Raw genomic sequence first — 21562 nt, 5'->3', positions numbered from 1 at the left:
AGGAAGCCCATTGAAAATCTCAGGGAGGGATGGGCAGGAGTAGGATGGTATCTTTCCAACTTTTCCCTATCATTTTTACATTTTAGACATACGTGAATTTAATTCTCCCCAGTCTGAGGAAGAGCAGGCTGAAGGGGAGGGAACACTGGCTCCCATGACACAGAAAAGGTCTTCTAAATAATCTGCAGTGTTGTCTCACGAGCTCATTGCTAGGAAGGCCAGATGTGAGAAGAAGCCTAGAAGCCAGAATATATAACAGTCCCTCCACATAGGTTCTATTTTACCTTGCAACTTGGGAAGAGCCGACAAGCATTGGTTGTGGAGTTGGACAAGTCTAAGTTTGAATTCTTGCTCTGCTATAATCCTTGATAGCTTATTTACTTATTTATTTATGTTTTTACTATGGGCAAGTTATTAACTCTCAGTTTCCATATTTGTAAAATGTGATAAATACCTACACTGTGTGGAGCTGTTTATGAGAACTATATTAAATGGGATAATATATTTAAATACTTCTCATAGTGTCCGGTGATGCACTACATGGGCAATAATGGTAGCTGTTATTATTTTTATTGCTGGATGCAGTTTTTTTTCTTTTCCATTAGCTGGGCATAGAAATATTTGTTTATCTCCAACAGGGAAGGCAATAGCTTCTTTTTCCTTCTTCCCTTAAACAGAATTTTGGACCTTTGAATGTAACCCTACAAATCCCAGCAAAGTATACATTCTCTGTTCTCTCTTATAAAGGGCAGAGAAACTCTACTCATTGGAAGCAGAAAAAGTGCAAAGAGTTGCCTACAAGTGGCATCACAGGTATTTTAGGGGAGTCAGGTGTAAACGTTATTCACACTTCAATTGGCCCCAGAGCAGGCATCATGCCAGCAGAGAAAGCACCGCATTTCATCACTGACCTTGGAGAGGGGGACTGGCTCCGGTTCTAGCAATTGCCGACTTACAGAGGGCTCGGTGCTAGAGGAAGCAGTCCTCTCCAGTATGTGAATACTCTGAAAATAAATGGAAACATAGCCCAGGGTTAGACAACTCACTTTTCATGTGAATGTGCATGGGGATGAAATCATACACAACACAGTCAAAACAGTGAGCTATGTTAAAAATGGCAAGTTCCTGAAAAGACCAAAGATAGCAGCAACAGACAGAAAAATATGTCGGCACAGGATTTTCCCCTCCTCTTCTAGATTTGCTGCTGAACTGCTGCTACAGTGCTGGTTTCAGTCTTGGAGAGTCAGAGGAATATCTCTTGAAAAATTTTATGATACACACAAGAAAACTTACAACTTTATGACAAAGACACACCTTCTACTTAGACTAATCAGGCTTACATAGAAATATTTGCTCATCTCTTCAACTGGGAATAGCAACAGACAAAAAGAAAGGTCTACCTTAAAAAATCCAGTGGCGGCCAGGCATGGTGGCTTATGCTTGTAATCTCAGCACTTTGGGAGGCTGGGGCAGACGGATCACTTGAGGTCAGGAGTTTGAGACCAGCCTGGCCAACTTGGTGAAACCCTGTCTCTATTAAAAATACAAAAATTAGCCCGGCATGGTGATGGAAGCCTGCAATCCCGGCTACTTGGGAAGCTGAAGCAGGAGAATCGCTTGAACCTGGGAGACGGAGGTTGCAGTGAGCCAAGATTGCACAATGCACTGTAGCCTGAGCAACAAAAAGGAAACTCCATCACAAAAATAAATAAATAAATAAAAATCCGGAGCCTTCACACCCTTCAGTCTCTAAAGTTTCTTACAAAAACGCACAGAGAAGAAAACAATTCACCAAATGCCATATACGGTAGGTGTCTTTTACAAAGAGCATTTATATATTAGCAAGATAAAATTTCAACAGAAAAATGGGTGAAGTACACGAATAGTTAACACATGTAAAACATTTGAAAAGATGTTCGAACTTAGAAGTATTCAAAAAGAGAATCAAAATAATAATTTCTTTTACCCATCAGATTCAAGAATGAAGTGGGGTTGGAAGAAAGAAATATAAATTAGATATGATCTTTCTAAAGAGGAATTTTGCAATTATATTAAAGCCCTTGGCCGGGGGGGGGTGGGGGGAAAGTACATGCCTTAACCTAAATTACATAAATCTACTCATTAAGAATCCTTCACTATCTTGGCACATTATGAAAGCATAAAAGAAGGAAACAAATCTTGTTTCATGCACTCTTCAAATACATGTGAGCAAAACTTCCCTACTGTAAAGACTACAAAGATTTTTTTAAAGGTTTTTTTTTCTTTTTTTTTTTAAATGCATGAGGTGATTTTTCTAAAAAAGAACCATGGCTAATAAAGATCAAAGATACGAGTGTCACTGTAAAGATCAAAGATACAAATGTCACTGTATTACAGAGATATAAAATGCTTCCCCCACCAACAAATAAATTACCTTATACTTTGAGATAATTTTCCATAGGAAAAAAAGTTTCCAACGTAATTTTTGAAATAACCATTTAGAAATTACACACTTTAGTAGCAAGTTTCTCCCTCACTATTTAATAGAATATCAACAAAAAACTTCATTCAAATAAATATAATAAAGTACAAGACCAGAAACTACCAGTGAAATACGTTATTTATTCATTCATAGTTCAATTTATCAACACATCATTATTAGGCACCTACGCTGTGCCAGGCACAGATGACAGGGCCACAGAGAACAAAACACACAAGAGAACTACTCTTATGATGCTTATATTCTAGAAAGAGTTCTTATCATACAAAAGACCAAATCATGGTTAGGACTTTTTTGTAAGCCCACGTATTAACCTTGTTTCATGTGGCTACTGCTTTTGCTTACTTTAATCTTCCAGTCAGGTATCTCTGATCTGAGCTTCTCTTTAAGGACTCTCCCCGATCCCCATCCTTTCAGGTTGCTGGGCAATAAAACACAGATACATCACCAACTGTTTCCCCCGCCTCCAAAAAAATATGGTAAGAAAAACAAAACCTGGAAAGAAACTTGACCTTAGTAACTATGTAGGCAGGAAATAAAGTAACTAAGCTAGGGAAAGGAAATTAAATCCCCTAACTTCCAAGTCAAGCCATAGATATAGAAATCAATGTGGTATATTTGAAGTGTGATAGAAATAAATTTTTCCTGTATAGATACGAGGGGATACTTAAGATGTTGTCAGAATTATGTGGGTCAGAAGGGTTAGCAACCACACAAACCAGGACCCACAACTGTAAAATACCTACCACAGTACCTAGCACAAAGAACACAATATTAGTCTCTTCTCCATTTGATGTTACAAAACAGTTTATATTATAGAAGAAAAATAAGAAGTTCAACCACTTCAAATATAGCACAATATATCTAAACCCTAAATTCTGTTGATTTGTCAAAGCCCAGAGAATCATAAAAAACATTTAGTGAGACATAGCAAGTAAATGAATATTTTTATTATCACTAATGTAAGTATTTGTTACTGAAAAAGTTAAAGGACAATTTAGAAAACTACCAGCTGCTACCCATTATTGTAATTGTAACTAGCTTCAAAAAATAAGCTATTCCATGTAACCTCCAGGATGACAATGAAGAAGCCAACAGCTCTTGTAGAAACCCACGAGTCTAGAACCTATCATTGTCTATTCAATAATAAAAAAATTAATCCACTACCTTAAATTTTCTCCAAACTCATGGTTTTAAAAAAAGCATAACCTTAAAGTTATGTAATTATATACCAAGCAATTTGTTATTTTAAATGAAATATCTAAGTAATTGAATGTTGTATTTTTTTACACCAGCAGCTATAAAGAAGACAGTTTAAACTGACCATACCCAGTTCTGGCCTCTAGCTAGATTGAGTGCTCCTTGAAGGTGGGGACAAGCTCGTCTTCATCCTGGAATTCCATCTTCTCTACCCGTAATCCACCCCATCCTAGCACAACAATCTGCCCACTGAAGCCAGTCAAAAATGTGTGGAATTTTTTAGTGCTAATTTGCACAGAACAGTCCTTCAGCAATCAATTACCTTCCAGCTTTATCTTGGAATTATTATTATTATTTTTGAGACAGAGTCTTGCTCCATCGCCAGGCTGGAGTGCAGTGACACAATCTCAGCTCACTACAACCTCCGCCTCCCAGGTTCAAGAGATTCTCCTGCCTCAGCCTCCCGAGTAGTTGGGATTACAGGTGTGTGCCACCATGCCCAGTTGTATTTTTAGTAGAGACGGGGTTTCACAGTGTTGGCCAGGATGGTCTCGATCTCTTGACTTTGTGATCCACCCGCCTCGGCCTCCCAAAGTGCTGACATTACAGGCGTGAGCCACTGCACCCAGCCTATCTTGGAATTATAAAAATCATGCTCCAATAGGATAGAACTTTTGAAAACAGTTAAAAAGCCTAACTTTTAAAACAGAAAAATCTAGCGGATTAATCACAGAACTCTTACTTATTCAATTTAAAGCTATGAGTAGTCATTAGGGAACACATCAAATTTAATTTCATGACATCTTCAGTTATAAAAATCAGTTCTTTTCATAAGGCTTCCTTTAAGATCATAATTTGTGGTATAATTTTTGTACTTTTCTTCACAAGATAGCTGTTTTCATATTCTTTCAGAGTGAATTGGAAACACATGCCACTACTTCCAAGGTGTTACACACATTATGTAAGCAAGTTAAATAAAGGGTTATGTAAACCAGTTAATTATTCTTCTAAAATCAAGTTTCCTCTCAAATGCTAAAATTATAAGTTAATTTCCAGGTCAGTTTTTTAAGGAACTTAGAACACACAGAGAAGGTGGAAGTACTTACCCGCCCTCTGTTTCCCCTGATCAGAGATAACTGATGCATATTTAGCTTAAAACCAGGAACCTGGAACACATATTTCACTGTAGCTCTTTAATTTGGTAAAAATATGCTCCTCAGGTTAGTGTTCATTGATCTCAATACCTCCTGAGCAGCAAGTGGAAATGTGCCAACGTGACTGTAGTCTAGTTTACTTGGTATCAAAGACATAGGTAAACAGACAGACAATGAGACACTTAATAATAGCTGAATGGTTTGGTGCAACTCACGCAGAGAGAAACGTGATTCTCAAAATGAGAGTCCAGGAGATCTGTTGAATAGGGATCTTGTCATTTACTTACTTAAATTTCATTACAAAGATATAAAGACATTGCTGGAAATGTTTTAGACTGAGGCTACAAATTTCTGTACAGACTCACTTTTTCTATAAATTTAGGACAGTAGTAAAGAGAATTGGTCCACTGCTCTCTGAATGTTAACTCCATTGAAATTGTTCACCTAACTATCTTAGCTAAGCTATTTTTATATTCACAGATTACCCAAAATATTTTCAAAGAAAAATATCCAAAATAATTTAGAAATTTCTAAAGTACGTTCTTCAAGCTTTCGGCTATCTGGCATGTTTCTCTTCTAGTTATAGCTGCTACTTTGAATGTAGCAACACTATTTCAGTGGTACTAGTAACTTTTGTAGGATAGTGTTGATGATAATGATGATGACAATGGCAGTTAATATTTACTGGTTTTTACATTCCTATCTCTATGCTTTACATGAATTATTGCATTCCATCTTCACAAGCCTTTGAATAATGACTATTAAATGATCTGCCTGACTGACCAGATAAAGGGATATAGAGATTAAGAGAGGCACACAGTCACTAAGGGTTGGAGTTGGAAGGTGACAAGATTTTACTCGAGTCAAGCTTGTATATATGGCCTTCTGAATTAACATGAAAGCTAATGTCAAATGACAAAAATAACAGAAATTTTAAATTGACAAATGAACATATCACAAAGCATTCTCTACCACAACCTTCTGTGGATATAGAGAAGTAGAAATGAGTGAAATAAAAAAGAAAAAATTATAGCACTCTTAAATATGGTACAATCTTAGGGATAATTTCTTTGTTACCCTTACAGCGCACTCAAGTTAATTTCCAATTTCTAATTTTATTTTATCTTCAAAAACACACTCAAACCAGACAATTTGTAATTTTCAAGAACTGAGAGCAAGTCAGCTAGCTTTTACTTTGGGGATATGGTGTATAGTGCAGACAAAAGAACATAAGTTTTGCAGCTCTACAGACCAGCATACCAACCCTCATCTGCTATTTACTATGAGACGTAGACAAATCATTAACCTCTTTCAACCTCAGTGTCCTCTATCTGTAAAATGAGGATAATAATATTTACCTTACAAGACACTGCAAGTCACAGGGTAGGCATCCAGTGTATGCACAGTGCTGCCCAAAGGCTGGCACACAGTAGGCACCCAATAAATAGCAGCTATCATCTCAGTTATAAACATTACAGGAATAAATGTCTAGGAATCTTACGCATTCCCATTGCCACAGAAAGATGACTTTCAAACACTTTGCTGGTGTCTGACACCTGGGAGCCCTTTTGGAAGTGAGGAAGCCGTGCCTTCCATGACCATCATGTTACCCAGGAAACCCAGTAACCATGGTCAGCATCACCTCGTGATCAAGACATCAAAATTTGGTGAGAGAGCTGTCAACGTGAGTTGAGACAGATGGCCTAGATATTCTCTAATGGGAAGGCAACAGCAGTGATGGCAGCATAGATTGCATCCTTCTGAATGCCTGCAGCAGAAGATGCATGTGGATTTTCCTTCAAAACAGTTTTTTCTTTGCACTAGCATAAAATATTAAAATCACCAAAGCCAAAAGGCCATGGCTGAAGAAGTAGCAATTATACTACTTTCTCCATTATCTGGCCTTCACTGAAAGATGCAGAAGTGCATTAACAGCAGGTCTCTATATAAGCACCCTTAAAATGAATGAAAGTAGAAAATTTTAGAAACAGTGGCTGAAAAAAGTCTACACAGCACACCTGGGAAATTCTGAAGGGAGAAAAGCAAAGTCAGCACAGTCCCATCCCTTCCTGCACAGAATTATGAATCAACCACGATAGCCTCACCATTGAACTGGCCTGTTTTAAGACACCCTGTATTGTAAGAAATACCATGTGGACCCATCAAGTGGTCCACTGACAGCAAAGAGTAGTTCAGCAATATTGACTATGAAAGAGATAAAAGGTATGGGAATAAACAGCTTTTTAATTCCCACAGTTGCCTTAAGTAGAAATAGAACCAGAGCTTACTGGTGAACTTCCTCCTTATTCTGTACTCACAACACTCAACAGCATAACTAAATCAGAGGAAACCACAGCAACCAGAGTATAAGCACATACGGATCATGCTTCATTACGGCAATTATAAACAAATGGCAAATCACATAGACAAATACCAGGGCATATCAAGAGCTAACGCTCTGGAACATGTAGAGTCAGTTTAAAGGCAGGAAAACTGTGACCTGAAAATAATACTAAAGTTAATCTGTAATTTTCTAAAAGGCTTTTAAAATTACCCAGGGTAAGGATTTTTCAGAATGATAATCACTTACGTGATTTTGCTAACAATACAAGCAAAAAAAAAAAAAAGTCCATATACATCTTTTTAATATTTATGTAGGTTCATTTGAGGCAGAAAGTTGGACTGTTTTGATCACCCTTATAAACTGAGAGCATATCATTCATATATATATCATATTCATTCTTTCATTCAGCAAATATTTATAAGAACATGTATTGATATCAGATCTTATATTTATGAGAATATATGTTCTTTCATTCAGCAAATATTCATAATATACAATATGTTCTCATAAATGTTTGCTGAATGAAAGAATGAATAATTATTCTATATATATATATATGGTGTCTAAGTTCCTGCTGCGACATAATTAAGTTAAATTACCGTGAGATCAAATGTAAGCAGGAAAGAAGACAAAAGGTGACCCACCTCATGCCTCAGCACCTCAAAGTGGTTTGAAAAACTTGTGCCAAGCTTCCTATGTGGCATAATATCCTTCATACTCATTTAACTTCTAATTTTATTCTTGTCGAGGTAGGGTTTGCAATTTCATTATATTTTAATATAATACATAATGATATTTAATATTTGCTGACAATTTTATCATATTTACTACATTCCAAATCCTGTTTTAAAGATATACACACACAAACTCATATAATATGACCTTTAGAGAAACACATTCTTTGCAGAAATTTTGGGGGGAAAACAGAAAAATAGAAATTAAAACCACCCATAACCAGCAATAAACTTTTTCAATATTTTGATATATTTTCTTTCAGCTTTTTTTCAATGCATATACACACTCAATTCTTAAAAACAAAATAAAAATTGTACTATTTTTTCAATTTAATAGCCTTTTTGTTTGTTTGTTTTTTGGTTTCAATTAGCAATACCGTCCTCCCTTGGTATCCTTGGGGGACTGACTCCAGGACCTTCTGCAGATACCAAAATCCACAGATCCTCAAGTCACTTATACATAATGCCATAGTATTTGCATATAACCTATGCACATCTTTCCATATACTTTAAATCATCTCCATATTACTTGTGATACCTAATACTATGTAAATGCGATGTAAATAGTTGTTATACTGTATTGTTTTTTATTTGCATTATTTTGATTGTTCTGTTGTAGCAGAGGGGATATTTTCAATCCACGGCGGTTACATAAACCATGTTATGTATGTAACTCTTTATATGGCTCAACAATGGCTGGTTCAATCCACGGATCTGGAACCTGTGGCTACGGAGGTTTTAAAAGTAAAAGGTTCCCACAGCATTAAATATTCAAAAGCATTTTTAGCAGCTGTGCAATATTTCACTGTGTGGCTATGAGAGAGGTTATTTAAATACCTCCTGTTGAACATTAGACTGTTTCTAATTTTTTTACCACTATAAAAATACTTTGATAAACATTTTTTTAACTGAAATCTTTAACATGTATCTTTGATTGTTTCCTTAGAATACATGTTTTTAGAAGCTGAGTTACTGGGTCCCATGGTATGACTTTTTAAAAAGACTTTAGATACATATCACTAAATTTCACTCCAAAAAAGCTAAATCAATTAACATGCTTAGCAGTAGTGCAGGAGAGTATCTATTTCCTTGAAGCCTCACCAGTGCTGGCTATTAAAATTTTTGAGAAATCAGCTCTTAATTGGGAGTTGAGGTCAGGAAGTCTGGCACTTGAAATATAAAACATACAGTATGTGCAGAATTTTCCTTTACCTTTGTAAAAATATTTCACTTCCAGTCTAGGAGAGTTACAGCGGATACTGGACAAAGGGAGGTAAGATTTTCTGTTTGTCCAAGTTGAAAATCAAATAAAGCAGTTTTGTAGACCTATGGTCCTTTGGGATGACGTTTTTATAGTTCTAATGAAACACCTAAAAATGTTCTCTGTAAAGTGATCATTTCCAAAACTGAGTGAATAACAGTCTCCTGGGGTGGCTTCTGTAAACAACAGATTCTCAGGCCTTTTCAAGGGCCTACTGAATGAGACCCTCTGGGCTTCATTAACTCATGATACTGTGGCCCTGTCTATTTGGTGTGATGTCTGAGAACCGAACAGGCAGTGCTAATCTTGGATCCGACAGACAAATTTGCTACTATAAAAATGTCACCCAAAACCAGTCATCTCAAGGTAACAAGAGATAACCTCCAAAGTAAAAACCTGATAAAGGCAGGCCTAGAGAACTGAAAGGCTTTGGCAGGCACACCAGGGAAAGCAGTGAACAGACTCCTAACCAAGTAGCACTGGGTTCTGAATCATCTGTGGGTAATGAGTATCTGTGTGCCATTATATAATAGATAATGATATTTAATATTTGCTGACACTTTTGTCATATTTACTACATTCCAAATACTGTCTTAAAGCTACACACACACACAAACTCATAAAATATGACCTTTAGGAAAACACACTGCAGGTAACAAATCTCTTTCTAGTGGTCTCAATTTCAGCACATTTGACATGGACTGAACATGTACCGTAAACACCATGCAACAGTGACAGAGATCTCCAAAAGGTGGCGATGCCAAGAAAGCTGTGGAGCTGCTCGTTGCAGCTAATGGAAAGGTTAACAGCAGTTGTCAATCAAACTTCTCATTGCAAAAAGATGATCAAAACTTCTCATTCCAAAAGCAATACGTGTAGTAAAAATGCAAAAAATTGAGAAAAGCACAGATAGCATAGAACTCACCTATGATGGCAACAGTTCATAATAACTATTAACATTTTAGTCTACGTACCATTTGATTTACAGTTTCCCAAGCCATCAAAGATGTGAAAAATTACTATTATTGCTCAAGGAAAAAAATGAGGAGGCAATACCTAACTAAAAAATGATTGACAAATGCTGCCTACAAGGTTCACTTCAAAGTATACAGGAGGCCTGGACATCCAGCTTGGCAAGCATTACAACATCTAATAGTGGAGGGGCCAAGAACAAGGGCTCCAGAAACTGGGTTCCAGGGAGCAAATCCTGTCTCCACTGCTCATTAGCTGTTGGCAAGACATTTCACCACTTTGGCCACACTTTGTTCTTTGAACAAAGTGATGACACTTCCAGCCTTCCACAGTGAGAGCTTGTGAAATATTAGCTATTGCTGGTGTTATTCTATTGGTTTGTTCATAAACTTTGCCTAATATTTAGACTCTTCAAAATACCCAGTTTGCATCCAAGTAACAAAAATTGGTCCCAGTCTCAGCTTTTGCAAACAAATATTATTTTCTCACTGACACTGGTCCTAAGTCCCAAAAAGTTGATTCCATGGGATGAGTGGAATCCCAAAAAGGCTAAACTGAAATTTGAATCAACTCAATAATTTAAATATACCTAGCACTCCAGAGAGGACACTGCAGATTTTCAGATCAGGTTAGTGTTTCTCTCTGAACTAACAGCTGGGTTCCAGGGTCATCCTGCAAATCCCTGGGTCCAGTGGAATTCTACATAGAGCTAATAATTCAGGTTATATTCCTCCTTACTGGTAACACTGGAGGTGATTGTAATTGGAGGTTAGGTATCAAATCAGGGATGCTTGACCTTCTTTTCTCTAGAAATTAGAACATTTTTGTTTGAGATAACATTCTACTTTTCACAACTCAAGGAAATCCATTTCCTATTTAGAAGATTTGACACTATGTTTCACAGTAGTGATTTAGTTATTTCATTCAACAGAGCGATTTGAAGATGCTACAGAGGCTCAGTCGGAGGAGACACATTCCAATTCAGTTCATGTATATGCTGGGAGATCTTTTTATTAGCCTGTTTGTTCAACAAGAAAACTTGTTATGAAAACTTTGCACATAAAGGATAGATGTTGATGAGAGACATTTTTACTGTCTGGTTTTCCAGGCACCTTCTTTACTTATAATGAGTTTCCTGTATAACAGATGCTGCTGAAATCTGCTCTGAATGGCCATGCCACTATCCCATGGTTACACCAGCACATGGTCCCACTGAGTCACTGCTGGGGATGGCCTTAATATGTCACCAGTGGGCTTTGAATGAACAGGCCACTGTTGGTTTTGAAATGCATTGCTGTTGATAATACATAGGAAACATTTAAGATACTCATGTAATTGAAATATATAGTTGTTAAAAGATGGACCATGATACTGAATATAGATTTTGTAAAAACTGGTAAGAAGATGAACTTCTAGCCTCTTATGACTTATTTATTTTTTATTATTTATATTTTTTTCCTTAAAATGTTCTTTATTTTATTATCTCTGAGCTTCAGCAAACTTTGAGTCATTATGAGGGCTGGCTGGCTTTTTCTTCTTTGATTTTTCATTGAGCAAAAAAATTGACTCATTTAAGGATTTACAAGGTCTAACCTGGTGGAGATATATATAAGAATTCACCCATAACAGATGCTATCACCTGAAAATTATGCATTCCAAACCCTACATTCTCAGAGCCATAGTGTCTGATTTTCTGATATGACTTGAAAATAATACAAATAAAAATAATCATTGGCTCCAAATACAGGACTTGCTTTTGAAAATGCAGATCCTTGGGCATAATCCCAGAACTACTGAAAATGCCTCAGAAACACATATTTTGTTAAAACTCTCTAAAATATGTAAGCATAGGCCAGGCGCGGTGGCTCATGCTTGTAATCTCAGCACTTTGGGAGGCTGAGGCAGGTGGACCTCCTGAGATCAGGAATTTAAGACCAGCCTGGCCAACATGGTGAAACCCTGTCTCTACTAAAAATACAAAAATTAGCTGGGCATGGTGTTGGGCACCTGTAATCCCAGTTACTCAGGAGGCTGAGGCAGGATAATTGCTTGAACCTGGGTGGCGGAGGTTGCAGTGAGCTGAGATCACACCATTGCACTCTAGCCTGGGCAACAAGAGCAAAACTCTGTCTCCAAAAAAAAAGAAAGAAGGAAAGAAATGTAAGCATAAAACTAATTATGGAAACAAAATCCAGTCAGTGGGTCACAAACTGAGTGACCTTATTATATAATGTGATCATAAAATACATACTGATCAGGAAGCAATAACCTTCGTTTTAAAATAAAGAGAGGCTGGGTGCGGTGGCTCATGCCTGAAATCCCAGCACTTTGGGAGGGTGAGGTGGGTGGATCACTTGAGGTCAGGAGTTTGAGACTAGCCTGGCAAACGTAGTGAAACCCCATCTCTACTAAAAGTACAAAAATTAGCCAGATGTGGTGGCAGGCGCCTGTAATCCCAGCTACTCGGGAGGCTGAGGTATCAGAATTACTTGAACCTGGGAGGCGGAGGTTACAAAGAGCTGAGATTGTGCCACCGCACTCCAGCCTGGGCGACAAAGCGAAACTCTGTCTCAAAAATAACCAAAATTGGCTGGGCATGGTGGTTCATGCCTGTAATTCCAGCACTTTGGGAGGCCGAGGCAGGCGATCACCAGAGGTCAGGAGTTCAAGACCAGCCTGGCCAACATGGTGAAACCCCATCTCTACTAAAAATACAAAGTTAGCCGGGCGTGGTGGTGCACCTGTAATCCCAGCTACTCGGAAGGCCGAGGCAGGAGAATCGCTTGAACCCGGGAGGCGGAGGTTGCAGTGAGCCGAGATTGTGCCATTGCACTCCAGCCTGGGCAAAAAGAGCGAAACTCCATCTCAAAAAAAAAAAAAAAATTACAAAAATTAGCTGGGCGTGGTGGTGCTCGCCTGTAGTCCCAGCCACTCTGGAGGCTGAGGCAGGAGAATCGCTTGAGCCCAGGTGGCGAAGGCTCCAGTGAGCTGAGATGGCACCACTGCACTCCAGCCTGGGCGACAGACTAAGACATTTCAATTTAATTTGACGCCTTTCAATATAATTAAATAAAATAAAAAGATACCTCCCACCCCCACCAATATGTTTAACACCTGTGCAGAAGAATGCTCCCAACTCTCTGCTTTTGTCTGCTTTTGCCTTCACATGATTCCACTTATTCCATCACACGTCCACTCTCAGGAGCAAGAGGAAGGGACTGTGCTCTCTTAGGTCCTCTCTGCTGCCTTTGGGCTATCCTTCATTTACTCTCAAAATCCACTCTTGTGGGACTTGGAACTCCAAACCATATCATCTTCTCTCCCTGTTGTCATCTCCTGACCTCATGATTATTCCTTCGCAGCGATCAAGACCTCTGGAGCCGAGCTCCCAATCTTCTCTCCATCCTGACTTCTCATTCATTCATTTATTCCTTCTAATACATCTTGAGCATACCAAATGTGAGGCGCTGTACAAGGTGCTAGGAATACATTATTGAGTGAAATAAAACCCTGTTTTAATAGGGCTTACATTTCAGTGTTAGGGAATACAGGAAGGGGATACAGACATAAACAGGAAACAAATACAAAACCAAATAGATAACATGCCAGGTGGTAGTTAATGCTTTAAAGAAAAATCAAACCAGCTAAGTGGACAAGGAGAGATGGGTACATGCAGGGAAGGGCAGAGAAGGCTGCCCAAAGAGGGTATATTTGGAGACTGAGCCAAGTGTGTGACAAACCGGGGGATGGCTAGATGAAAAGCAGGTGAGGGTGAGGGGACCAGAAGTGCAAAGGCCCTGAGGTGGGTGTGTTCTTAGCACATCTGAGGAATGTACTGGAGAGAACCACGTAAAGGGAACATGGTATGCGCTCAGAGGGCCAGGCAGAACCAGATTATGAATGGCATCGTAGACAGTGGTCAGCAATTCAATATTATTTGGACAGAGATGGGAAGTCACTGGAGGGCTTGGTGCAGAAGAGTGGCTCACTCTGACTTAGGTTGTGAAGATATTACTCCAACTGCTCTGTAAAGAATGACCTGTATGTTGGGCAAGGACAGAAGCAGGGAGACCCACTGGAAAACTGTGACGATAGTCCAGGTGAGAAATGACGGTGGCTCAGACCAAGGTGGAGGGGGAGGAGGTGGCAAGCAGTCATCAGATTCCAGGTATATCCTGAAGGTAGAACCAAAAGGATGATTCCTGGATTCCTGGATTTCTCACCAAATGAAAGAATGGAGCTGTCATTTATGGAGGCAGTGTAAACTGGGCAGGAGTAGATTTGAGAGGGCAATTAAGAGTTCAGTTTTGAGGCTGGGTGCGGTGGCTCACGCCTGTAATCCCAGCACTTTGGGAGGCCGAGGTGGGCGGATCACGAGGTCAGGAGATTGAGACCATCCTGGCTAACACGGTGAAACCCTGTCTCTACTAAAAATTCAAAAAATCAGCCGGGCGCGGTGGCGGGCGCCTGTAGTCCCAGCTACTCAGGAGGCTGAGGCGGGAGAATGGCGTGAACCCAGGAGGCAGAGCTTGCAGTGAGCCGAGATCGCGCCACTGCACTCCAGTCTGGGCAACAGAGCAAGACTCCGTCTCAAAAAAAAAAAAAAAAAAAAAAGATTTCAGTTTTGGGCATGTTAAACTTAAGGTGCTTTCTTAAAATCCAAGTTGAAATCACCCTTGGTAAGTTAAATATTACTGTGACTGACCCACTGACATCCAGGATCAGGAATTACAAATCCAAATGCTTTAAAGGGCAAGTCAGTCAACATAAATAAGTATTGAGGGCAGGTGAAGACTATAGCTGATCAAAGAGTAAATATCCCAACTACACTGGAAGCCATTATTGAGCCCAGTCTACCGTTGTCATCAGAAATCTGGGATCAATGTCCCTAGACCTTCCAATTTTTTCATAGAAGGAAGAATCTGAATTTGTAACAATCAAATCTTACAGGGGAAAGAGTTCCACAGTCTACTACGTTCTAGAATTACTCAGTTAAATAAAAAGTTCTTACTTCGGGACTTATCGGTGTCCTTAATTTTGTAATGCACATTGCAAAAGATATTTTGTTTAGCACTTCTCTAACTTATTTGACAGAAGAACTCTCTTTAATACAACATCTCAAGGGGCAAGCATTCCTCGGCACACACTTTGGGGAATGCTGGTTTATTGGTCAGTCCTAGGTGTTTCATCAACAACCCTTATGCTCCCTCTTGGAATGTTTTAGGGCATATATTAATATGTTTATTGCAGCTTAATGAGTCATAGTTGATCACACACACAAAGAGCCAATTTTGCTAGATGTTCTAACAGCTCATATCAGATTTAGTGAAATGCAAATGGAACAATTATTAAAGCCTTCTAACTTGTTAAATAACTAAGAGGAGGCTTGATGCTATCATTGGTGAAGAAACACTTACTGAGATCACAGGGGCACTGAGTCATTTTATTTCGTAGCTCCTCTCCCTTCTTTACCAATTATGCTATCTAATGTAGTGACAGGAAGGACAGGTAATTACTATTATGCACAGATGTTCTTTGTTTTACTTATCCATGAGGAAGGAAGAAGAGAAGGACAAATAAATCAGGAATGGAAAATTTGTAATAAAAATACAAAACTAATGTTGTTGCAGGTCTTTAAAATATATCCTCCAGGATATATTAAAACATTTGAGGTTCAAGGCTGGTCTCTGAAGACTTAAGAGTACATAGTCTGTATAAGAGAGCTCACAATACAGATGAGGAGATCAGTACATAAAAAGATAAGCAATATAGAACCATCAAATATTGTCAAAAAGGTCTATAAAAGTTCAGAGGAAGGAGAGGGTAAAGTGGGTTTGCGTGGCCAGTGGGAGCATCATATGAGCCGGTCTTTGAGGCATAGGGAGGCATCTGGTTGAGAGGAGGGTGGTGGGAATTCCATGCAGGAAAGGCAAGTAGAGATAAAGACAGGGCAGTTTAGGACTATGATCAGACAAGACTGTTGAGGTTGGGAGGAAAATGGAACACAAGCCGGGACCAGATCATGCTAGACATGGGGTTCCAAGTAAGAAACTGTGGCCTTAATTGTGTAGGTAACAATGAGTCTGATGGATTTTGAGCATGAATCTGCCCTACTCAGGACATTTGAAATGGTGAGGCCATAAGTGAGATAGTGAGGCAAGCGCACTCTGCAGGATCCTGGGTAGAGGTGATGAGAGCTGTGAGAGGGAGCTGACAGTGGGAATAGAAGGAAATTATAATATTATGAAGGAGGAAATGATCAATAGGACTTGTTAACCTATTGAATGTGGGAGAAGCAAAGGAGAAAGACAGACATTGACCCTGGATCTCTAAGAGAATGGTTATCCTGATAGCAAATTGGTTTATACGTATTGATTTAAGACACAGTGGTACCGCTCAAGCGGCAGTGCATTTAAGTAGAAATGCTCAATCATTCATTAGTTACTTACGATTAGAACTTGAGAAGGAAAGGCAAATAATGTGCATTAAGATACCACTGTATTCTCAGCTATGTGCTAGATCCTAATTTAGGAGAGAAATGGGGCTGGAGTTTGCAATTTGGCACCATCTGCATAGATGTCAGTCAAATCAGGAGAATGGAAAGGATTCAATGAAGCCAAATTTATCACACTTTCTCTATGTCCCTTCACTATGAAAACAGTTATCACACAAAAATAGATGCATATAAAAAACACTACATCACATCACATGATCAGTCAAAATATCTGAGTTCCCTAAGTTAATTCTGAGGTTTAGGCAGTGATTGAGATAAGGAAGGAAAAACAGAACTGTAATTGATCTCTTCTATTCTTCTCTCCCCTGAGGGAGGTAGACAGACACAAAACAGGAGTCAGGAAGGAACCAGGGAAGAAAGTTTTTGGGAGCGTTTCCACCTGCTGAGATAAATAGGAGTAAAAATAAACTCTCTCCTTAAAGAATAATAACCCTTTGAAAAGAGTCTCTTACTTTTCTAGAACTCATTATCAATGTACAGACATGCTCCTTTCATTCCCATCATAAAACTTTCCATTCACAAGCCAGTGAGGAGTCACACATTCCACCTTCATGCTCCCTCCGGCACACCAGGGTCTCAGTGTTTCCCTATTGCTTTGCGTGCCTGTCCTGGAGCTCGGGTGCAACAGGCAGAATAACAATGCATGATAGATGTTTCTACAGGAGTCATCCGTCTTTACCATTTGCCACAATTCTCCAGGGTGAGCCGGGTCAACTGCTTCCTTCTTCCCAGCAGTCAGGAAGGTCATGCTGCTTACAATGACTCTCTCTCTGTTTAAATGCCCAGGGAAGGGAAAAATGGAAGAGCCATAACAAGAAAGAACAGCAGGGCAGGCAAAGGTAGACTAAATTTGCAAACTTAGAAAGCATCTCAGAATATAGTAGTTATTTAATATAAAAGTGCTTCCATTCCTGGTACTCTTACTTTCTTTGACTCTGTAAGTGCAATACAATAAATATTATAACTGTGTGTAATCACAGATTTAATGGCATGACTACTTCTAAAGAACCGAATATAGGTGTCGTCTTTGAACTCAATAACAAAAGACACCAGTATCAAAAGTTCCCCAAGACCCTGGAGTAGAAACACCTGCCTTAGGATCTGTGAAAGATATACACATTAGCACCCCTGGATTCTTACAGATTCTCCTGGAATTTCTTGCTAAAAAGGGAGAGAGAGTGTTGGGAGGGTTTCCTAAAAAGCATCCCCAGCAGTGTACTTGCACTATCGAAAATGAATTCATATATGGAAGTGGCTGTCTCAAGACCCATGTCTATATGATGGCCAATCAAATAACTGATGCTCACACTCCTAGAAACTAGGTAATATGCTCTGAAAACATAAAACAGGGGGTGAGGGGTGGAGGGGGTGAAGGAGAACCTGCATGATGCTCACTAATTGAAAGTTGCCAAAACGGAAAACTTTTATAAAAAGGTAATAACACCTACTTATTGGGAATTTCAAGTTACACAACCAAGATACTATCACAAGACAAATTATGATGGAAAATAATTATGCTCAGACCTGTGCTGGCTGAAATAACAACCTGTTCTGACAGTGAAGAACATTCATACGATGAAGGCTCACATAACCCTGCCAGCAGAATCGCCACTTCAACAGTAATGACATAACAAAAATAACTTGCAAAATTGGCTCAAATGGGACCATGGGCGTTTTCTACCATGATTAAGTAATAACCGTTTACTTTCTCTGTTGCCTGTAAACATTGTTTGGGTTCTCACAGCTCTTAATTCCTGGTATTACAATTTTATCTGTAACCTAATTCCTGAATCTAGCTGTTACCAGATTCTACAAAATACCAAACAGAGTTAGGGCTTGGCAGCCCAGCGACAGCCTTATAGGAAGACGTCCTTTGCAGGGTTCATAGTTCCCTTTCCACCTCCATGAACGAAGAGAAGAGTGTTCAAGTTCTTGATGCTGGCTCCCCCTCCAGGTACAGGGAGGAAAAGACGGCAGGGCTTCCCATAGCCACCCTACCAGCCTTCTGTGTCTGCCTTCTAAAAAAGAGTCCTAAATCACAGAGAAGCAAGAGTGGGAGCTTCATGACATCAATGAACGTACCTACAGAAAATGACGATTTTTCACTTGGAATAAAAGACTTTACAACAAAATTTCAGAATTAATTAGCAACCCCATCCTATCTCAGTGGTATTGCATTTGCATAAAACAACCAAAGGCACTTAATGCTCTTCTCTTACCTGCCTACTCTCCCTTTGGGAGGATGTTGAAGAGGAGGCACTTCTATGGGTTGGAGTGGATGTTTTATGAGCAGGGGAAATGCCCTTCTCATCTGAACTCATCGCTGCAGTTAGAGTCTCGTTTTATGCACTTAAGACCATCCCAATCTTCTCTCAAATCCACAAACAAAGAAGTAGATGATTTTTCAGCTTCATTCCATTTCATGAATCAGGTTTGACTAGAAAAGAGCAGGCAATATTGAGGGTGTCCAAACCACCTAAAAGCAAAACAAACAAGCCTCATATAAGTAATTAAAAGTCAAATTAAAATCATTATCTTTAGGATGAAATATTAATTTGTGTTAGTGAGAGGAGGAACTCTGACACATTAGGAAACACTTCTTCCTCTAGATTTTAAGGCAGAAGATGAAAGTGTCAGTATGTAAAAAAAAAAAAAAAAGGACTGTTAACAAGCAAAATGGGAAGAAATCATGTACTAAAGTCATATTCTCTCCTCTTGCATTTTCTTTGTTTTAAAGCAGATTATAACCCTATATTTGAGACCCTGATGCTAAAGACGCCAGATTCTCCTCCGGAAACGTAATCTCTCCTACCCAATGGACTAGAATAAGAGCTTGGTCCATGTTTGTCTTCAGTTTAGTTTAGCTATGTCATGTATGTGACGGTTAATCCAACACAAAGTAGTCAGTTACAAAAGAGTTAACACATTGTGTGCATCCTGTGATCCAGCATTTGTGAAGGATCCAGGAATACATATATCCACATTTATTTGTACCTCAAAACTACAGCATGCCTACATGTGACTCTCAACAACCAACATGCTCGCAAACATCTACAGATTGACAGGTTATCTTAGAGCAGGGGTAAATGGAGTTCCTTCACTTATGCACAGCCAACAGCCACTTCAATTTTTTTACTTGGATTCATGTAAGGAAGGTTTGCATTGTTAGTATTAAGGTTAAAAGCTTGTGTCAGAGAGAAGCTCTTAAATTGGCCTTGTCTCCAACACAGCTATGCTAAAAAATGTTAAAAGGTAAGCACTATGGTATAACATTAAAAACTTAAAAAATGATATTTCCCAAAAGATAGACAATTAAAGTGAACTTTATCCTCTTACAAGAAGAAGGTCACATTCTAGCCCCCATCTTAATGCTAATATCTTCTTGGAGGAAGTACAGAACACCAGAACACTTGTGTAGGCTTGTTAGCACAGGCTGGGAAGGAAAGCTGCTAGCAGGAAACAGAAATCAATTTTTAGGCCACAAAAAAGTGAGACCTGAACTTCAGTCCAGAGGGTGAGACACTGAATAAGATAAACAAAAAAAGATGGAGATATATGGGCATTATGAAGACAGTGACTGAGGTGAACTAATGGATCTGGGAGTTAGAGCTGAGGTCCAAAGAATGAGCGGTTTACTAAGTACCAGGGTGTCTGGCGTGACATAATCAACAGATGAGTGGTAGCCAATATGACTAGAGTCAGAGATACGGCGATATGGGGTCAAAGAAATGCAGAGACCAGTCCCTGCAGGACCTTGTAGGCCATGACAGTTGCTATGGTCTGAATATGTGCACCAAAATTCATGTGTTAGAAACCTAACCCCAATGCAACAGTATTGGGAAGTGAGGCCTAATGGGAGGTGTTTAGGTCATGAGGGTGGAGCCCTTGTGACTAGGTTAGTGCCACTATATAAACAGCTTGTGATATGGTTTGGTTGTGTTCCCACCCATATCTCATCCTGAATTGTAGTTCCCATAATCCCCATATGTCATGGGAGGAACCAGATGAGAAGTAATTTGATTTTGGGGACGGTTACCCTCATCCTGTCCTCATGAGAGGTCAGACCTGATGGTTTTGTAAGGGGCTTTCTCCTCTTTTGTTTGGCATTTCTCCTCGCTGCTGACATGTGAAGAAGGAAGTGTTTGCTTCCCCTTCTGCCATGATTATAAGTTTCCTAAGGCCTCCCCAGCCATGCAGAACTGTGAGTCAATTAAACCTCTTTCCTTTATAAATTAGGTGCTCTTGGGTATATCTTTATTAGCAGCATGAGAATTGACTGATACAGCTTGTGGGAGTGGGTTCTCTCTCTTCTGCTTTCCTGCCATATGAGGACATGAGGTTCCTCCTCTCCAGAGGATGCAGCATTTGAAGTGCCTCTTGGGAGCAGAGAGACAGGGCCCTAACCTGCTGGTGCCTTGATTTCCCAGCCTTCGGAACTGTGAGAAAGAAATTTATGTTCTTTATAACTTACCCAGTCTTGGGTATTCTGTTATAGAAGCACAAGTGGACTAAGACATTGGCATTTTGATTTTTATCATAAGCATGAGAAGCCATCGAGACGTAACCAGATTTGTGTTACTAAAGGGTGATTTTGGCAGCTGTGGGGAGACTCCAAGTGGGGAAGTAAAGAAGATGAGGAGGGCCCAATCAGGACTCAGGAGAGGATGGGAGAGTGCTGGCAGAAATTCCAACATTGAGTCCTGTGTCCTGTGACTGGACATGGTCGGGGAGGCAGAGTTGAGGCTAAATCTCAGGTCTCTGGCATTCTGAGCAAGAAATGGTCAAAGGAAATCCAAGATCCATGGGAAAGTCATGACTGTGGTTAGAGACATTGCTGAAGACATTCAGTTGGAGACAAACTCTTGGAAATGTAGGTCTGGAGCTCAGGGAAATCTAGGCTGGAG

The 21562-nt window shown here is 39.4% G+C and overlaps 1 protein-coding gene across 22 annotated transcripts in view; it reads right to left on the bottom strand.

Moving 5' to 3' along the window:
• Nucleotides 1-21562, bottom strand: part of OSBPL6 (oxysterol binding protein like 6) — a 203047-nt gene that overhangs the window by 70970 nt on the left and 110515 nt on the right. For 9 of the 22 annotated variants that reach the window (XR_010149800.1, XM_063790594.1, XM_063790598.1 and 6 more), the window contains exons 1-2: nucleotides 18878-19104; nucleotides 912-1004 (exon numbers count right to left, since the gene is read on the bottom strand). Coding sequence is in view for 21 of the 22 variants with exons in the window: in XM_063790594.1 (XP_063646664.1) it covers nucleotides 912-1004; nucleotides 18878-18979 (195 nt within the window). In the remaining variant the exon portion in view is untranslated. Of the gene's footprint in view, nucleotides 1-911; nucleotides 1005-18877; nucleotides 19135-21562 lie in introns of those variants that run through there. The other 13 variants (XM_054679137.2, XM_016950099.4, XM_063790600.1 and 10 more) reach the window with 2 other exon arrangements.

Source organism: Pan troglodytes, chromosome 13, assembly GCF_028858775.2.
Source record: "Pan troglodytes isolate AG18354 chromosome 13, NHGRI_mPanTro3-v2.0_pri, whole genome shotgun sequence".
Taxonomy (NCBI): Eukaryota; Metazoa; Chordata; class Mammalia; order Primates; family Hominidae; genus Pan; species Pan troglodytes.
This window is presented reverse-complemented; position numbering and strand designations above follow the sequence as displayed.